The following is a 16927-nucleotide window of genomic DNA, read 5'->3' as shown; positions in this document are numbered from 1 at the left end:
GTACTGGTATGTTAAATATCACACTATAGTTTGCATCCAAACATTATGTCCCATTTGACCTCTGACCTCAAGAAAGCACTGTCATGAATGACATACTGTAGTATCATTTTATGTAATAAGGTCAAATCTCATGTCCAAATCAATATCCAAATAAACATTTATGGTGCTGCCCTTATCTGATTTTGACTGCAATACAAACTTCTTAAAGTATATTTAAAAAAGAACAAACAAAGCAAAAATGAATATATACAAAATATAACACCATTCCTCTAAAGGGGCTTCATGTTGTTTATGAAATGGTCAGAAATAACTGAAAGATGCATGGACACCTGTCCAAGAAGATATCAGACTTAGTGCCTGTACATGGAGTGATCACTTTCTTACATGGATAGTTGCACACAAAAGGCCCAATCTGAGCCACACAGACCCAGACTACTAATCAACAACAACCTGTTCAATACTCAAACCTCTAAGTTCCATATAACCATTATTATATTTTTGGTTTCTGTACAAATACCTGAAACACTAATGGTGTTGCTATATAGGCTAATGTTTGGCTACTATATGTTTTATAGTAGCCAAACATTAGCCTTGCCAGCTAACATGAGACTGTTAGCACAATGATGCTAATTGGGATAAAAACTTCTATTTTTTGTGGTACTTTTTCTTAGTTTCATATATTGTGTCATTTTGTAGTTCATAGAGAATGTGTGGTCTCTTTCTAAACACTTCACCTCCCATAATCCTTCAAGTCTCAGCTCTCTTGTTAATTCCTTAAATGGCTTTTTAGTTTGTCAGCATTATTAACTGTAGACAAAAAAAACATTAATATGATATAGTGACAGCATCGCAGATATAAAGACTTCTGTTTATTTCCATGTTGTGACACTTGCTGACTGCTGTCCACGAGGAATATTTAAAGTTATGACACATTTCCTGTGGTAAAGAAAGGCCTTACACTCATAGTGAGAGCATGATTTACAACGCAGCCTTATCTTTGCTCACCAGACTGATATGGCTGATCACAGCTCTCCTTGTCAACAGGTTACCACTAATCCATTCTCTCCACCAGGAAGGAAGGTGAAGCAAACCAGATCACAAACAATGTGATCTGCTAGGTGATAAATCGGCTTGTTGTAATCTTTTCCTACCTCTGTCGAACAGTCTGTTCCAGGCCTCTCCTCTCTTCCATCTGCCGCCTCAGCCTCACCATCTCCTGCTGAACCATCTCCTCCTGCCTGCGTTTCTCCTGCCTTTTCCTCATCTCCTCCTCTTGTTCCCTCTTCTTCGCCTCCTCTCTGGCAGCTCGTAGGACATCCCTCTCTCTCTGCTGCCTCTGTCTCTCAGCCTCCCGTTGGGCCCTGTTTTCTCGCACCTGCATTGGAATTGAGCAGCATTTTGTACAATTGCAAACATCACACGAACACACGTCATTCCAGATGATTTGCTCAGCGACATGCATCACAACAGCAACAGCCAAACCTTCAGCATTCGCATCTCTTGACACGGACTACCTGTTGGTGTCGGGCTTCCATGGTAACGATCGGGTCTCTAAATCTTTTTCTGGTTTGATGAGCATCAAGTGCCAAATCCTCCATCATCCTGGAGTCCAACAGCTCCTGCTCCATGAGGTCTTGTAGGAAGCCTTTGACAGCTGACTGCTCTTCTTCCTCGACAAGGCAGTTATAGAGTTCTAAGTATTTTTGGAAAAGAGATATGACAACTGAAGTACTTGTAAAAGACTGTACTTCACATTATTGATGACCATTTTTCAACATTTCGAGCTTTAATATTAATTTCCTTCTATCTTGGAAACTAGTGCTTTTAATTCCTTGCACAATACTTGTAAGATTAATGGTGTGATGCCCAAGTCAGGCAACATTTTTGTCCAATGGTACTGTAATGCAGACTGAAATAGTACTGTGCAAAAGTCTTCAGCCACCTTTATATTTTCTTTATATTTTGCAAGATGTGAATTAATTTATCATAAAATGTGCATGCAGTATAAAATGCAAAAACAGTTTGTACAATCCTAATGAACTGAATGCTTGAAAGTCAATATTTGGTACGAACACCTTGATTCGTCAACACAGCCTGAACTCTGTTAGGCAGTTTTCTTCTAATTTCTTAAAGTAGTGTTCAGGAATAGCTCTCCAGGTTTCTTAAAAGACATTCAAAGCTCTTCTTTAGATGCTGGCTACCTTTTCTTCTGTTCTCTGTCAAGATGATCTCACACTGCCTCAATAATGTTGAGATCCATGCTCTGGGAAGGCCAATCCATGACTGACAATGTTCCATCGTGTGTTTTTCTTGTTGCCGGTCAAATGCATTCCAGATGGCGTTGCAATGGTGGATCAAAATTTGATCCTATTTTTCTGAGGTCATAATTCCATCAATTTTTCCAAGACCCCTAACAGCACTGGTGAAATACAGCCCCAAATCATGACAGAACATAAAACATGTTTAACACATAAATGTTGCACCTCTCTCCTGACCTACTCCATATATTTTGATGATTTGAACCAAAATTTTCAAACTTGGAATCATCACTCCATCAAACCTGTTGCCACTGATTTTCAGTCCAGTTCTAGTGTACTTTGATATACGTTTATATAGAAAAACATTGAGACCTGGAGAACTATTGGTCACTTTAAAAAACTACAAGAAAGTATGGTTCTTTGGAAGCTTAATAATAAAAATAAATGAGCGGTGGCCTGAGGCCTTTGCACAGTACTGCATACTGATTGTTTTGAATACTCTTATAAAGCCTAGCAGTCAGAGGCCATTTGAAGCAATATAAAACCCACACTGAATTTTGAATGAGCATTTCATAATCATGAGTAAATCTTCTAGAGGTCACTGTTTCTTTAAAGGTGTTCTGTACCGCCTCGTCCATCAGGGCCACAGGTCTAATGGAGAAGGTCTTAATAAATAATGAGTTTTGGGTTATCTCATCAGGTAATATTTTATACCATCAAAGTTGTTGTAGTTTAAAGCAGCAGGCACAGCACTAGCTGATGCAGCTGTGCCCGTCCTCTCAGCAGAGCACATCAGGTCATCTTCATCCTCCAACTCCAACTCCAGCCGCAGCTTATTACTCAGCCAGTCACCTAAAAGGGCCTGAGCTGCAACAAACAACAGGCCATATATCATCATCCCTCTTGCTGTACTCTATGTGGTTATATAGATAGCATTTCTACACAGACAGGTTATTTATTATTATTATTTATTATAAGGCACCTACCTTCACTGTAAGCCTCGTCATGATCTCTCAGCTGTTCAGTGCTTTGCAATGGTACAGCTAGGCTGCTGATTCCTGAATGAGGTTTTTTGTGTGAGAAGACTTCCGACACAGCAAACTCTGAGGCCATCTCCACTCGCTGAGGTCAGGGAAAGGACACACACATGCAAAGCTGAAGTTAACAATTTCGTCACACAATTCCCAAACCGCCAAAGACATTCAACTCAATAATAGATAAAAAATATATATAACTGAGCACACACATTTCTTACCTTCTTCCACTGATCAATATCACCTTTCTTTACGTGAATCTGAAAGAAAGATTAGTGTAAGCTAATATTCTCTGTAAGAAACACCAAAGAGCTCTCATACACAAAAAAATGCTGGCCTCATGGTCACCTTTGAGTGCTTAAAAATGCCTAGACAGGCTCAGAGACACCTTGAGCTGCGGTGGCAGTCTGCAAATTGGAGGCTGAGCCAAGGGCCTAAAGTCTGCGGATTATTTCACAGAAAAGCTTAGCCACTGCTTCAAATCAGCAGGTTAGTTCAAAATCATTTCTCACACGTCCAAAAGTCTGTGCCATTGCTAGCTTGCCTGCAAGCATGTGAGTATCAGAGATAGGGCCGGGTGACATTTCTGAACGGGCCCCTGACATGAGCCACGAGTTTATACACGGTAATAACACAGATGTGCTTTTCCTTCTTTATTATTCAAAGAGCATTTAGCCAAATTATGTCCCTCGCTCAGGGATATAACTGGGGAAAACAGATGCAGTATAGCGTTCAGTTTAGCACAGTCTATGAATTTACACGAATCCAAAGACTAGACTTACCTTGTTTGCCGAGCCAACTCTTCTCCACCTAAACAGGTCAGGATTGTGACCTGGAAATGCCATCATCACCTGATACAGCACTGCACTTTAATATGATGTAATCCCAGTTATCACGTTGGTGTCTTTTCTTTACTAAAACTGTGCGCGAAGCGCAACAGTCAACGTTTTTCAATTTCTATCGTGAAAATATGCTTAAACGTTATTAGAAAAAGTGCTCGAAAACCTAGAAGCTGTAAGCATAACTCTCGTCGAGTTACTGTTATGGTGGATTCTGGGTAATGGAGTAAATTGGCTTTCTTTTTTGGATGACTGTTCCACAAATTAAGATTTTCAGGACTACGTTTCCCACAAGACTGTAGCTGGGGGTTCAGCGTCTTGGGTCACCATAGCAACTTTGATAGGTCCTTCAGTGAGAACTGAAATTCATTAAAAGAATAATGATAACGAACATGTATTAATAAAGTAGTTAAAGTAGTTAAATACTTTGCTTCTAATTAAAGTCTTTCAACAAATTAATGTAAAATGTTTAATTATTAGAATGTTTAATTCAATTTTAAAAAAAATATAATTATAATTTAAAGAGCTTTTCCTACATGGAGTGCCACCTATAACGCCACAATTGAATGTTTTGAGAAGAAAAAAAGGTTCTTGAGATAACCCGAACTTTTTTTTAAGCGGTGCCTTCGCCGTTGATGACGACATATTCCTGCGACTTGTAGTTACTGTCAGCCCATGAGGTTTTGTTGGTAAGCTGTTTGATTTTCAGCGTTTCTCACGTAAACAAGCATCCCTGTGAGTGTGTAGGTTTTATCCAAGTGTCGGACTTAGAGCGGTAAATATTCCAAATACACGTGAGTGGGAAGACTAGCTAGCTACGTGGCTAAGTCAAAACCAGTAACACTCGTACTATTTCAGCTGTTGGAGGGAGTCCTTTTAGCGCTTCGACTGGAGTTTTTGCTATGGCTGGGAGCAGGATGCAACTGGAGCTGTCCCGCGTGGTTCAGGGAAGAAGTCGGCTGGGTGTCCTGAAGGGACTGGGCAGGACGGGGCAGCATTCACTGGAGATCCCGGGGTGTCTGCTGTACACACACTTTGGCACCGTTCCCCACCTCACTCAGGACACACTGCACACGCTGATCAGCCTCCCCTCTGTCACTCAGATCACTTTGTCCCACATGTAAGCTGTCCCATTATGGAAACGCCAAAGCACGCACAGTGATCTCCTTTTATTTTTCAAATCTAAACCACATCTCAACCATTCTCCTTCTAGAGCTGAGCACCAGGAGGTGCTGGAGGAGTTTAAGGATGGATTCAGAAAATTCGCAGGTAAAACTTTACATTTTTCATAATTTCCTCTTTCTCTCTTTCCTTTCAGCATGTTTATCTTACAGAGAGTAATGAGAGCAGAAGAAGAAGATGATTACAGGAGTTCAAGCAAGGCAGCATTGATTACGCTTAAATTATGATGACACCCTGAGCTTATCCAATGTATTCATATGTATTCAGTATTGATTAATAGGTAATCTATCATCATTTCTTGTTTTTCTTTTTACCTAACTGGATATTATGAAGTGTTGCAGAGGGGTTGACTGATTATCTGCCGTTCTGATTATTGGAGCTGATATTCAGACTTTTTCCATTTATCACTATTATTATTGTTGTTTGTTATTAGATTTATGGCATGATAAATTAATTTAGCACATCTGACGAGTCACATATTTAACCATACAGGAGACTACTGATCCACAGGTGGGTGTAGAGTAGTGGATTTTTGATTGGAGCAGCTCCAGAGTGGCATATTACACGTTAACAAAAGAAAAATATATCCATATAGAGAAGAGAGGTCATGGTTAGCTTGAACAGATATCCAGACATTCTCCTTCAGGATGTTTTGGTAGGCAGCAGAATTCCTCTTTCTATTTACCACAGTAAGTCTTCCAGGTCCTGAGGCAGCAAAGCAGCCCCAGACCATCACACTACCACCACCATATTTTACTGTTGGTATGATCTTTCTTTTCTGAAATGCTGTCTTACTTTTACGTCAGATTTAATGGGACACTCAATTTTCCAAAAAGTTCAACTTTTGTCTCATCACGCCACAGAGTATTTTACAAAAAGTCTTCGGTATCATCAAGTTGTTTTTCGTCAACACTGAGATGAGCTTTTATGTTCCTTCTCCTGCTCAGCAGTGGTTTTTGTCTTGGAACTCTGCCATGAAGGCCATTTTTGCCCAGTTTCTTTCTTATGGTGGAGTGATGAACACTGACACTAACTGAGACAAGTGAGGCCTTCAGTTCTTTGCAAGTTGTTCAGGGATATTTGTGACATATTGGATAAGTCGTCACTGCACTCTTGAGTTAATTTTGGTCAGCCGGCCACTTCTGGGAAGGTTCACCACTGTTCCATGATTTCAGCATTTGTGGATAATGTCTCGCACTGTGGTTTGCTGGAGTCCAACAGTTTTAGAAATGACTTGATAACCTTTTGCAGGCTGATAGATTGCAGTTAAAATTAGTTTTTTATTTGTTTTCTTGGATCGTGGCATGATTTTGAGGATTTCTTTTGCTTTACTCCACTTTCTCATACAGGTCCTATTTAAGTGATTTCTCGATTGAGTATGGGTGTGGCTAGAGAAATTTTTTTTGGAGTGGGGGGGATAACGCTTCCCCCTTCATAATAAACACATTCATTTAGACATGTGTGGATAAATTCAGTCTGAGCTCCTCTAGAAGTACAGTAATGAAAACAAACTGCAGCATTTTGGTGAATGTGCCATGCTTACCAACCATATAAACCTTTAAAAAAATGGCAACTGCATTTTTATTTTAATACACTGAAAATTATTTAGTCTCCCGTTTAGGGAAGCTAAAATGCCAGAGTGGTGTGATGGGTAAGTGTAAATAAAGAAGCTGTAGATTTGAAAGCAAAAATGTGTTGCTGTGGACATGGCCTGGGCTTCACCCAGCCTCAGGCAGCCACTTTAAGAAAATTAGACATGTAACCACGGTATCATCGCTTGGAATAAACTATCATTGATTACTACTGCCTCTGCCTCTGAAGCCCCTGAAGGGAGAAGCAGTGATTGAATAGCCTTTGCTGCTATTAGACAGTTTTGTTTTCTCACCTTCTGATCCTCTGCAGCGGCTGGGTTTGCTGATAAGGACACAGCTCGTTCTTCTCTCAGTCGTCACATTAACATGCAGAGTCGAAGCGCCTCGCTCTGTCACCTGGCTTCACGCTCGACCCTCTTAACTCCTTTGCTGCTGTGTTCTCTGTGAGTGATGCAGTTACGTCTGGTTTCAGGTCTTCATGATACTGTGCTCTACTGCTCCCTTCACGACCCTGCCACGCCCAGCCCGATGGGTTACACCACCAACAAGGTGACATTGCTCATGCTGTGGTAAACTAAAGGCCTTGGTGACTTTACCGCTGGGTGCGATCACAGGTGAAATGGATTTCTCACATATTTTTGCTTGTTATTAGACGGTGTCAGTGTGGGGCAGCGGTGGGCGGATAGAACTAACGGTGGCCAAGTTCATGGCTCTTCAGAAGACCGTACAGCCAGACTGGTACCAGAGCATGTGCGACGGAGAGACCTGGCAGAACAGCGCTTCTCGCAAACGGGTCAGAAAGTCGGTGGATCGGACTCTCGCTCATTTGGACGAGTGTTTGCTGGTGCACCAAAAATCAAAGGTACACAGTGAACACACACTTTAGCAGCCACTGAGCACGCTTGCATCTGCGAGTGAGTCATGCATCGCACAAACACACAAGACAAAGATTGACGTTAGTGCAGTTGTGACAGGGGCTGCTGTGCATCTGTACTACAGCTGGAAGCTCAGTGAGATTAGGATGAATTCATTATCAGTGGGTATCTACACTATCAGCAGGTGTGTGATGGTGCAGCATCAAGCATGACTAATAGAATAGTCTGCTTTGCTTTCTTTTGATTGCAGTCAAAGAGTGGCTCATTCCATGAGAGGGTGGACTGAGTAAAAAGGATTAATATGAAGAGGTGCGGGGGAACTGTCGTGACTCGTGCATATGACATCTTTGCTCTTTTACGCCTCAGTGGATAATAGATTAAAAAAAAGCAATGTTCTCCTCTAGCCCTAGGACATATTAGTGGTTTTTTTTCTATGCTTATATATGTTCTGTAAGTCTTTGCTAATTGCTTGTAAATTTATAAGCTGTTTCCTCACCTGAACGCAAACCAAATGTTCCTTGAGACAATAAACTGAGAGTTTGGAGTCACATTAAGCAGAGAGGACTGACAGCATTCTGCAGGTAATTCATGACATGGGTGCTATGGGGACTGTCTTAGCTCCTCGTGACTTGCAGTCAAATTTGTGCCTTGAATGTACAAACTTGCAGATGGGCTCTGGCAAGATTAAAGCCTTTAATTTATTTATTTTTGCAGCTGCAAATCTTGTCAAGGACCGTGCGTGCCCATGAAAATCTAGATTTTGATCTCTTGGCTCCTTCTTTCTTTTGTCATTTTGGAGTGTTTTGGCAGTTTCTAGTCCCCTCGCTGTCTGTCATTTCTAGGAATTGGAGGGAGTGGAGGTGTTTGGTGTGGTGGAAGGAGGCGACATCCTGGAAGAGAGAGTACGCTCTGCCAGAGAGACCGCCAAGAGGCCCGTGGCAGGATTCTGTCTGGACGGCCTCCAGACGGGCTCCATGGACCAAACTCTGAGGACCCAGCTCATCACTGCTATGATCAAGGAGCTGCCTGAGGACAAACCCAGGTTTGCCTTCTCGTGGCTACATGACCTTTGTGAATTGATTACAGCTCAAACAGTTTTTCCCATCATTAAATTGGAAAGCATTCACTGAACACAGTCAGGCAGGACCAAACAGAAAGAGCAATAGTGGGGCTAAACAAATGAGCAGTGCCCTCTCTGCTGCTGTTTTTCATTTTGTGCCACCAGGACAATTTCTTCCATGCTGTGCATTTATCTAGCAGTTGGAGATCTGACTTTTGAAGCTTTGTGTCTACACAGAATCTCACTGCAGGGCAACAACTGGTCATTATTTTCAGCATCAATAATTGTTTTCATTACTACTGAAAAATGCACTCTGCTAAAGGCTTAAAAATGCCCATTACCACGGAATAGTCATGTTTACTCGGTCAAATATTTAATTTAGGATTTCCACTGGCAACGGTTTAATGTGCAGATTACTCAATTAACTATTTGGTTAAAACATCAGAAAATAAAAATGTTAAAATGTCCGTTTCCAGCTGTTCCAGTTCAGGAGGATATAGACGTCATGGCAACAGATATTTTGAACTTTCTGTTCATTTTTTCGAAACAAATTGTTCTCATGAATTTTTTCCCTCGTTTCTTTCATCTATTAATTTACCTGTTTGTTCAGCCATGATAAAACTAAATAGAAGAGTGGAAATGGACAACAACAACCGACTGTACTGATTTTATTTGTGAACGTCTTGAAGAGGCGATCCACGTTTTTGTCACAGTGGAACACATTAAGTCTTATTTAACTGACAGATCGATTAGCTGCTCATTCATTTCTGATAAATGTAGCAATTAATGTGTAAAGACGTTATAATTCAGAGGCTGAGAAGCCGCATTTGATGTATTCTGCAAAATCAATTAATTGTCCTGCTTGATTAATTATAAGTGAAAACCCAGCAGCTATGCCTCGCCCCCACCCCCTCCGCAATCTTCAAGCGCTCATTATCTCAGCTCGACCTTAAAGTGCTGGTGTCATTTAATTTTCATCCATTGCGCTGCTCTTTATTACATTTCTTCTTTGCTGAGACAGTTTTTTTGGGTCACTTTTATAAGACAAAATGTGCACATTCAAAAAAGGAAAAAGGAGAAAAGTATTTTTTAGGCTGGAAAATCCACGTCCGCATTTCCTTTTCCAATTCTAAGAGCATGATACACAGTCACTGCCACTTTATTGGATACATCATTAATTTAATTAAAGGGGAAAAGGTTAAAAACTCATTAGCAGCTATTTTGATAAGGAGTTTATTGTGACCTCGGTTGAAGATTTGCTCCTAAATACAATGTACGTTTTGTCCTGTTGGATAATTAATTTAGATCAGTTTGGACAAATAATCATTTGTCTCAGACACATCTTTCTATGCAGCTTAAAACATGGCAGACTACAGTCCCTTTAGAGACTTTGGGGGGGGATGTTCCTCCACACTGAATCATCCTTTAGGAGTTTACTCTCTGGAGATCATGTCACATGAGCCCACCTCTCTGGGAGGGGATGGAGGAGCTCTGCTTGTGGCTTAAAGAGTGAAGCTACACAGAGCTACTGTAATCAGAAATGAGAGGTCTGTGATCAGGAGCTTCCCTAAGTTGGCTTGTTAACAGGCTCATCTGGAACACCATAGGGCAGCATCCCCGCTGGTTTTTCTGGCTGTTAGAGAAGCAGCTTCCTACCAGAAAGTGGAGATGAGTCATTATCGAATGCTAAATTCGCCTTGACCTTGATGCCTGGAGGCAGAGAGTCAGGAGGAGCCCGGGAAATGGGGAAAGCAACAAGGAGCCAACCAACACTCCAGAGAAGAAGCGTGCTGCTGGTGTTTGTAAAAGGCTTTTGTCTGCCAGTAATATGTTGTTGACATTTTGCATCAACCTTTCATTTATTGAGTGTTCAGGCTATTGATTTTTGGTGTCTTTGTGCGTGTTTGTGTGTGCGTGTGACTCTCAGACTCCTGCACGGTGTGGGACGACCTGATGAGGTGCTGGCGTGCGTCGAGGCCGGCGTGGACCTGTTTGAGAATTTTTTCCCCTTCCTGGCGACGGAGCGAGGCTGCGCTCTCTCCTTCGGCTTTGACATTTCCACGGACCCAGAGCGCGCAGGTAGAGCGCCCCCTACAGGTGTGGTGAAGAGCTGTGCTGAGACGTTGTTAGCACTTTTAGACCTCCTCACATTTATCAGCTGAAGTTGTGTCATTACAGCCAGTAAAAGTAAACTGAAGTGAAAAGAAAGTTCACTTCATTGGTAGTTTTTGTGCACACATATAAATCTATAAGCTCTTTATGTTTCATGCATGCAGCCCCTCAGGACCGAACTCCATGAATAAAACATCTTATTTTATTGTTAATAATTTCATAGTTTTGCCTTTCACTTGTATTCCAGCATGAACCCTGAATACACATTAGTGATAAACAGAATAGTGGATTAAAAAGGTATGACCAGAGCAGTGTGAAAAGATTAAAAGGATATAAATATAGTGGATTTCATGTATGAAAAAGTATTAGTGTTAATTCTTTAGAAAAGGGAACAGACGCTACTTTGATGTCTTAAATGGCACCGAGTCTGAGTTAACTGATAAAACAGAAGTGATGATTAAATATGCTCTAGCAGATTTGTTAATTTCCATAGGAGGAGCCTTTGATGGTGAGTTAAAAAAGGATGGAGTTAATGTTCCTGGTTCTTAAACAAACGGACGAAGGGTTTTCATCTCACAGCGATGCCGTTATCTAATTTTAATTTGGTGAGAAACGAGGCTGACGGCTGCTGCGGCCGGTTTTCAAGTAATGAATAGAAATTAAGTGTTACTTGTGATCATTGACATCTGTGCGTATGATGGCTTGTAACTTATGCTTTTGTTTGTGTTTGTGTGCATTGTAGAAGCACAAAATCACTTACGAGCAGAAATCCAGTTCATTGTGGGTGAAATGGTATCAAACTGATAGCAGAGTTACAGCCATCCTGATCGCTATCCCCAGTGAGAATCTACAGGAGCCTTGGCGCTCCTTGTACCCTAGTAAGAAGTTTTATTAAACTCATCTGACAGAGGGGAGTTTGGGATCTGGCGCTATGCAGTGCCAGACAGCATTAATCGATTCTGCACATGGAGCATAATGGAGTTCAGTGAAGGTGTCGGACCCTTAGAGAAATTCTAATTCACCATTCAGCCAATTACACAGCCCCGTGGGAGGTATGTCAACACCCTCGCTTCCCAGTTAAGGTTCTTTTAGACGTGTCAGAGCATATGCTAATTCACCCGTTCCTCCCTTGTCACCCACTTAAAGTATTCATCTGTTACACGGTTTCTTTCTCTATTTTTAGAAGCCCCTCCAATCTTTTTATGTGTCCTCACTGCTATTTCTGCCACTTTAAGGCAGGGTAACTGCTTATCTGAGACAAAGCTAAGGAGATTTTAGCGTATGAAAACGATCACGCCATAGAAATGTGTAATTTAAGGTAAAAACAGCTTGCACAGCTTGTGTGTCTGCTAATTGCAGCTAAATTTGTTTGGCTCTAAGCTGTTCCTTGTAAAAGCTAACTAGCGCAGCTTATCAGCTTGGCGGTAATGACGTCGCTGCTGCCTCTGACTTATAGTGCTTAAACTAACTTCAGATCATATAAATTTAAATGTTTGTAAAGATGAACTCATTGACCTGGCTCATTAGTTCAAATAGATGAGAGTACACATTTTAGATGTGTTTTACACGCAGCAGTGTGAGATGCAGTTCTGCGTTTCCTCTCTTATGGTTTTATGAAGGGCCTGTGACAATGATAGCCTTCGAACTCCAGTCTCTTTCTTCTTAGATCCAGTTTGTGTTGTTGCTGCTTTTTTTCTTTGTGCAAAATTTAATCTCCAGTGAAAGTTACTTCTCGCTTCTTGATGTTTTATTAGCTTTGGTCAAGCTTCATTCCATCCAGTTTTATTCTGAAGCTTATCACCTCCCCTTTTAAGCTCCACACAGACACCATGATAATTTCCGTTTTCTGCTTTGTTTATGCACTTTGTTGCTCTCTGCATCACCTCTCTTGGGTTCCACTAAACCCATTATGCTCTTCTCTTACCGTTTAATCTCTATCTTTAATAACAGACATTGCTATGGATCACTTTTTTTTTTCTTCTTCTTCTCCAGCAAACCCTCCAGTCTTCCTTGTATCTTTTGTCTGTTTCTGGCTAGTAATATGGTCCTCCTTTAAACAACAGCCCTCTTATTAAAAACTGCTCTTCTTCAACAGGAGTTACCATTCAAAGCCTATGAAACTACAGTACTGTGCGGAAGTCATGAGCCGCCCCTCATTTTTTATGTTTTGTTTGGAAAATGTGAAATGGGTGGAAATATTTATTGAGACGTGAAATAAACTGAACGGGTGGAAATAAAGTATAAAGAGCACAACTGATAGTATTGCATTGTGAGTTTTCCTATCTACGTTTTCCAGACGGTATTCCATGGCAGATTTAAAGCTGATGGTACTTTTCAGCTTTCATTTTTCCAGCAATTTTGACAAGAGCCCCAACAGCAATGGTTGAAATAGAGCCGTAAACCTTGACAGAGCCTGAAACGTGTTTCAAAGATGAATGTAGACAGCTCCTCCATACATACATATGGATGACAAATTTTGATTCATCACTCCATAAGTCCTGTGCTCACTGATTTTCAGTCTAACTCTTGTGTAATTTGGCATACCTCTGTCTCTTCTCCATGTTTCCCTTCCTTAATGATGGCTTCTTGATAGCCACTCTGCCACTGAGACATTTCTGATGAGGCAATTTTTGAAGGAGACACCACACAGCATACTGAGATTTGAGGTTGAGTTAATAGGTTTTTGGGAATCACTTCACTAATGCCCAAAGAAAAACCCTAAAAGACCATCAGAAAGCCTCAAGAACTATTGCTAAAGACCATTTAAAAAAATACAAGAAAGTCCGGGTCCGTGGAAGACTGAGTACTGTAGATTGTGCAGGTTGCCAATGAAGGTTTTGTTTTATGATTTGGTAAAGGCTGTCTCAGTTAGCTCTAGCTCTGCCTCTGTTACTCTGCTGTATGTTGGGTGTTTGTTGTTTATTAGCAGCTACACACATAAATGCCTCAGTTTGTCTGTTAGTTCTGCTTCTCACTTTGCTATTGTTGATAATATCAGTATAGGTAATATTATGCATGTGGATGGCCAATATTGTAAAAAAATTGCATCTTAATGTTTGAGTCAGCTGTGTATTTAGCCTACACCCCCACCCCCCTTTGCATTAATGACTTCAATCACTCATGCTGCAGCCACAATTGGAGCCAATGCCATTTTCAACAGTGACTGTGGATGTTATATTCAAATAGTGGGGGAAAAAAAAAAGGATGTATAAGTGTTAGCTGCGGTGATACGTGTTTGATTATTGCTGTCATACTGCAATGGGACATGCCATTTGGCCAGGGATCTGTGCTGGGATTTATACGATGCATGCATGTTTTGGCAGTGTTGGAGTTGAACGAAGAGAAGGCGACAGCAGGGGAGAGCCAGCAGAATGGCGATCTTAATCGTCATGATCAAACACAGATGACACCCTTTGAGATGAACCTCAAAGAGAAAAGGTTCGTAGCAGCTATTGTAATACCCCAGTGGGTTTTCTAAGTAGCAGTGTTTGCAAGTTCTTTTCTTTCATGTGTTTGCTGAAGACCTAATTTACATTTATAATGCCTGTTCATGAATTCTACTTAAACTCAAACTGTGTTTGAATTTCTGCCCAGGTATCAGGACGACTTTAGGCCGCTGGTGGAGGGGTGTGGCTGTTACTGCTGTAAGAACCACCAGAGGGCGTACCTGCACCACCTGCTGGTGACCAATGAGCTGCTGGCTGGAGTTCTACTCATGATCCACAACACAGCCCACTATCACGGCTTCTTCGGGGCCTTAAGAGAAGCGTTGGCCACCGATAAACTGGATGTACTCAAGAAACGAGTACTTGGGGATGGAGGCCTGCAGACAGAGAGAAAAGAGTAAGATGGATGGAAACCAATAGATGCGAGAGGGAATGAGCTGAGGGACTAAGGGGGAGAGATCTTCTTCAGTGGAGTGACATGGCCAGAGGCAATCATAAGTACTATCTTGTTCTGCCAAGTCCGGTCACACGACGAACTGAACTGTCCTTGAGAATGACACACTCCATATGCTGCCATCTCTTTGCTTTAAAGAAGAAGATGAAAGGAGCACACAGAAAACTTTTTGATGTTTGTGTCCTAGTCTATTGATCTGAGCAGACGAGGCTGCGTCAGGGTTCAGCGGCTGAGGGAAGAAAAGGCGCTTAATATGAGGAACCAGAAGGAACCTGCATAAAACATATAGTGAGGATGGATGGTGGTGGACTATTGATGACGACTGAAACCTTAATGTGGTCTGATTGTAGGTTGGCAGATGACTAATGTCCTCTGAACTCAGTGACATAGAAGCACAGACCAGAGGGAGAACCAAACGAGTGTGATCAATTGTTAGCGGGGAGACATTAATAAATGCCACTGTTTCTCCTGTTATATGTGAACAGGTCATGTGTAAAATATGATTCCAGGAAGGCTTTGTTTTTGTCATTTCATACCTTACTGATCAGTCCTAATCAAACATTTTCCATTTGTTTACGTGCTTCATGAATATTTATAATGTTGCAGTTGGATACCTCCTCTCAAACGTGTGGAGATTGACTTCTTGTCGTTTTCAACCTCACTGCCTAACCAGCGTCTATGTTGAGATGATGCTTTGCATTAAAGAGGACTCCGGCGAGCTCTGGCTAGCTGGAGTTTTAGACTGACAGCTCCCCCCATTCGTGCTGCTGAGAGAGGATAAAGATCAGATAAAGATACGGGGCTCTGCTGCCTCCCCTGCCATGGTGGAGGTGGCTTTTTTTTCTTCTTTTTTTGTGAAGGTGAAGGGATGTAATTGACTGCCAGACCATGCACACGTCTGTTGGGGGGGGGCAGACTTGCAGAGAGGAGACTGTGACAGATTTATGTAACAGTAATGAGGATTTTATTTACATTGTGGATTACCTTAACTGCATCCAGCGTTATGAATGAGTGGGCCGAAGGATTTGCTGTCGTCAGTTGGTGGGCATAAATGCTAAAGGCCCAAAGACATAAAAGGGGCTGAAAAAAGATGAAAAGATGGGTGAAGGCCAAAACAAGCAATGACCTTCAGCCTAGGTTTATTTTGAGGCTTAATGGGATGGCAGCAGACAAACTATTGAAGAGAAGGTTGTAAAGTCAATTCCCCTGGTTAGTTGGTAAAAATAGGAAATGAATTAAATGGCTGTTGCCCTCATTTCCCTGGAAAACTGCTGTATAGATATTGATGTCTTGTATTCAAACAATCACAGTAGAAGTAGAAGGAAGTTAACAAAACAGCAGTTTACTTATGTAATGTGCTTTTTTTTTCTTTTTCTCCCGCGCAACAAATCAACCCTTGGTTAATACGCACTAATTACAGACCCAAGATTTCATCTGCACTAATTAAGCCCTATTGAGGCTGTTACCGTTGATCGTTGAGTGAATTTTTCTTTAATGAATCCAGACCCCAGCCGATCTTTCATTTTCTTGCCCTGGTTTACTTATTAAGCTTGTGACCTCCAGAAGTGGAACATAAGTGATTGCAGTAATGATAAGATGCAGCACAATAAATAGGAATATAAATAGGAGCGTAGCAGTCGAGTTTAAACATAACAGCTTGAATGTGTTAAGTGGAGAAAATGAAGGTGTAAAAGTGGGAACGGTTTGTGAATTTGGAGCATGTTTAATATCATTTACATTAACAAGGGTTCACACAAGGCTGCACTCTGTCCTTCAGAATATGCATAAGAAATGAGTAATACAGTCCTTGTGAAAAATGGAGTGTTCATAGGGATTTTTTTACAGTCCTGTGAATGAACTAAAGTGCACCTCATGATTTAGTAGCTGGTAGAAGCACCGTTAGCAGTAATAACTTGAATTGTTTTCTGTTTGGCTTTATCAGTTTCCCGCATCTTTGTGGAGGAATTTTGGCCGGCTCTTTTTTTCCCTTTTCTTTTTTTTCTGTTGCTTTTTACAACGTTGCTTCAGTTCGTTGAGGTTTGCAGGCTTTTATTTACACACAGCTTTGTTCATTT

The 16927-nt window shown here is 41.3% G+C and overlaps 2 protein-coding genes across 5 annotated transcripts in view; one reads left to right on the top strand and one right to left on the bottom strand.

Annotated features, from left to right (window-relative positions):
- Window positions 1-4625, bottom strand: part of ccdc191 (coiled-coil domain containing 191) — a 15678-nt gene extending 11053 nt beyond the window's left edge. Inside the window, exons 1-6 of the mRNA XM_005912265.3 lie at window positions 4075-4625; window positions 3514-3552; window positions 3245-3380; window positions 2973-3125; window positions 1515-1693; window positions 1152-1375 (exon numbers count right to left, since the gene is read on the bottom strand). Coding sequence (XP_005912327.1) covers window positions 1152-1375; window positions 1515-1693; window positions 2973-3125; window positions 3245-3380; window positions 3514-3552; window positions 4075-4140 — 797 coding nt within the window. The 5' untranslated portion in view covers window positions 4141-4625. The remainder of the gene's footprint in view (window positions 1-1151; window positions 1376-1514; window positions 1694-2972; window positions 3126-3244; window positions 3381-3513; window positions 3553-4074) is intronic.
- On the top strand, window positions 4544-16927 carry qtrt2 (queuine tRNA-ribosyltransferase accessory subunit 2). Of its 4 annotated transcripts, none has more exons than XM_005912263.3 (9): window positions 4544-4906; window positions 4990-5251; window positions 5345-5400; window positions 7378-7454; window positions 7558-7767; window positions 8623-8822; window positions 10768-10937; window positions 14276-14390; window positions 14547-16927. In XM_005912263.3, the coding sequence occupies exons 2-9, from the start codon at window positions 5034-5036 to the stop codon at window positions 14797-14799; spliced, it is 1299 nt and encodes a 432-aa protein (XP_005912325.1). In that variant the 5' UTR covers window positions 4544-4906; window positions 4990-5033; the 3' UTR covers window positions 14800-16927. The 4 variants fall into 4 exon arrangements, with proteins under 4 accessions (XP_005912325.1, XP_014194227.1, XP_042077562.1 ...); XM_005912262.3 differs by having other exon boundaries at window positions 4557-4820; XM_014338741.2 differs by having other exon boundaries at window positions 4545-5251; window positions 10768-10919.

Source organism: Haplochromis burtoni, unplaced genomic scaffold (assembly GCF_018398535.1).
Source record: "Haplochromis burtoni strain Fernald_Lab_line unplaced genomic scaffold, NCSU_Asbu1 Contig_1, whole genome shotgun sequence".
NCBI classification, from domain to species: domain Eukaryota; kingdom Metazoa; phylum Chordata; class Actinopteri; order Cichliformes; family Cichlidae; genus Haplochromis; species Haplochromis burtoni.
Note: the sequence above shows the minus strand (reverse complement) of the source record. Positions and strands in the feature narration are given on the sequence as shown.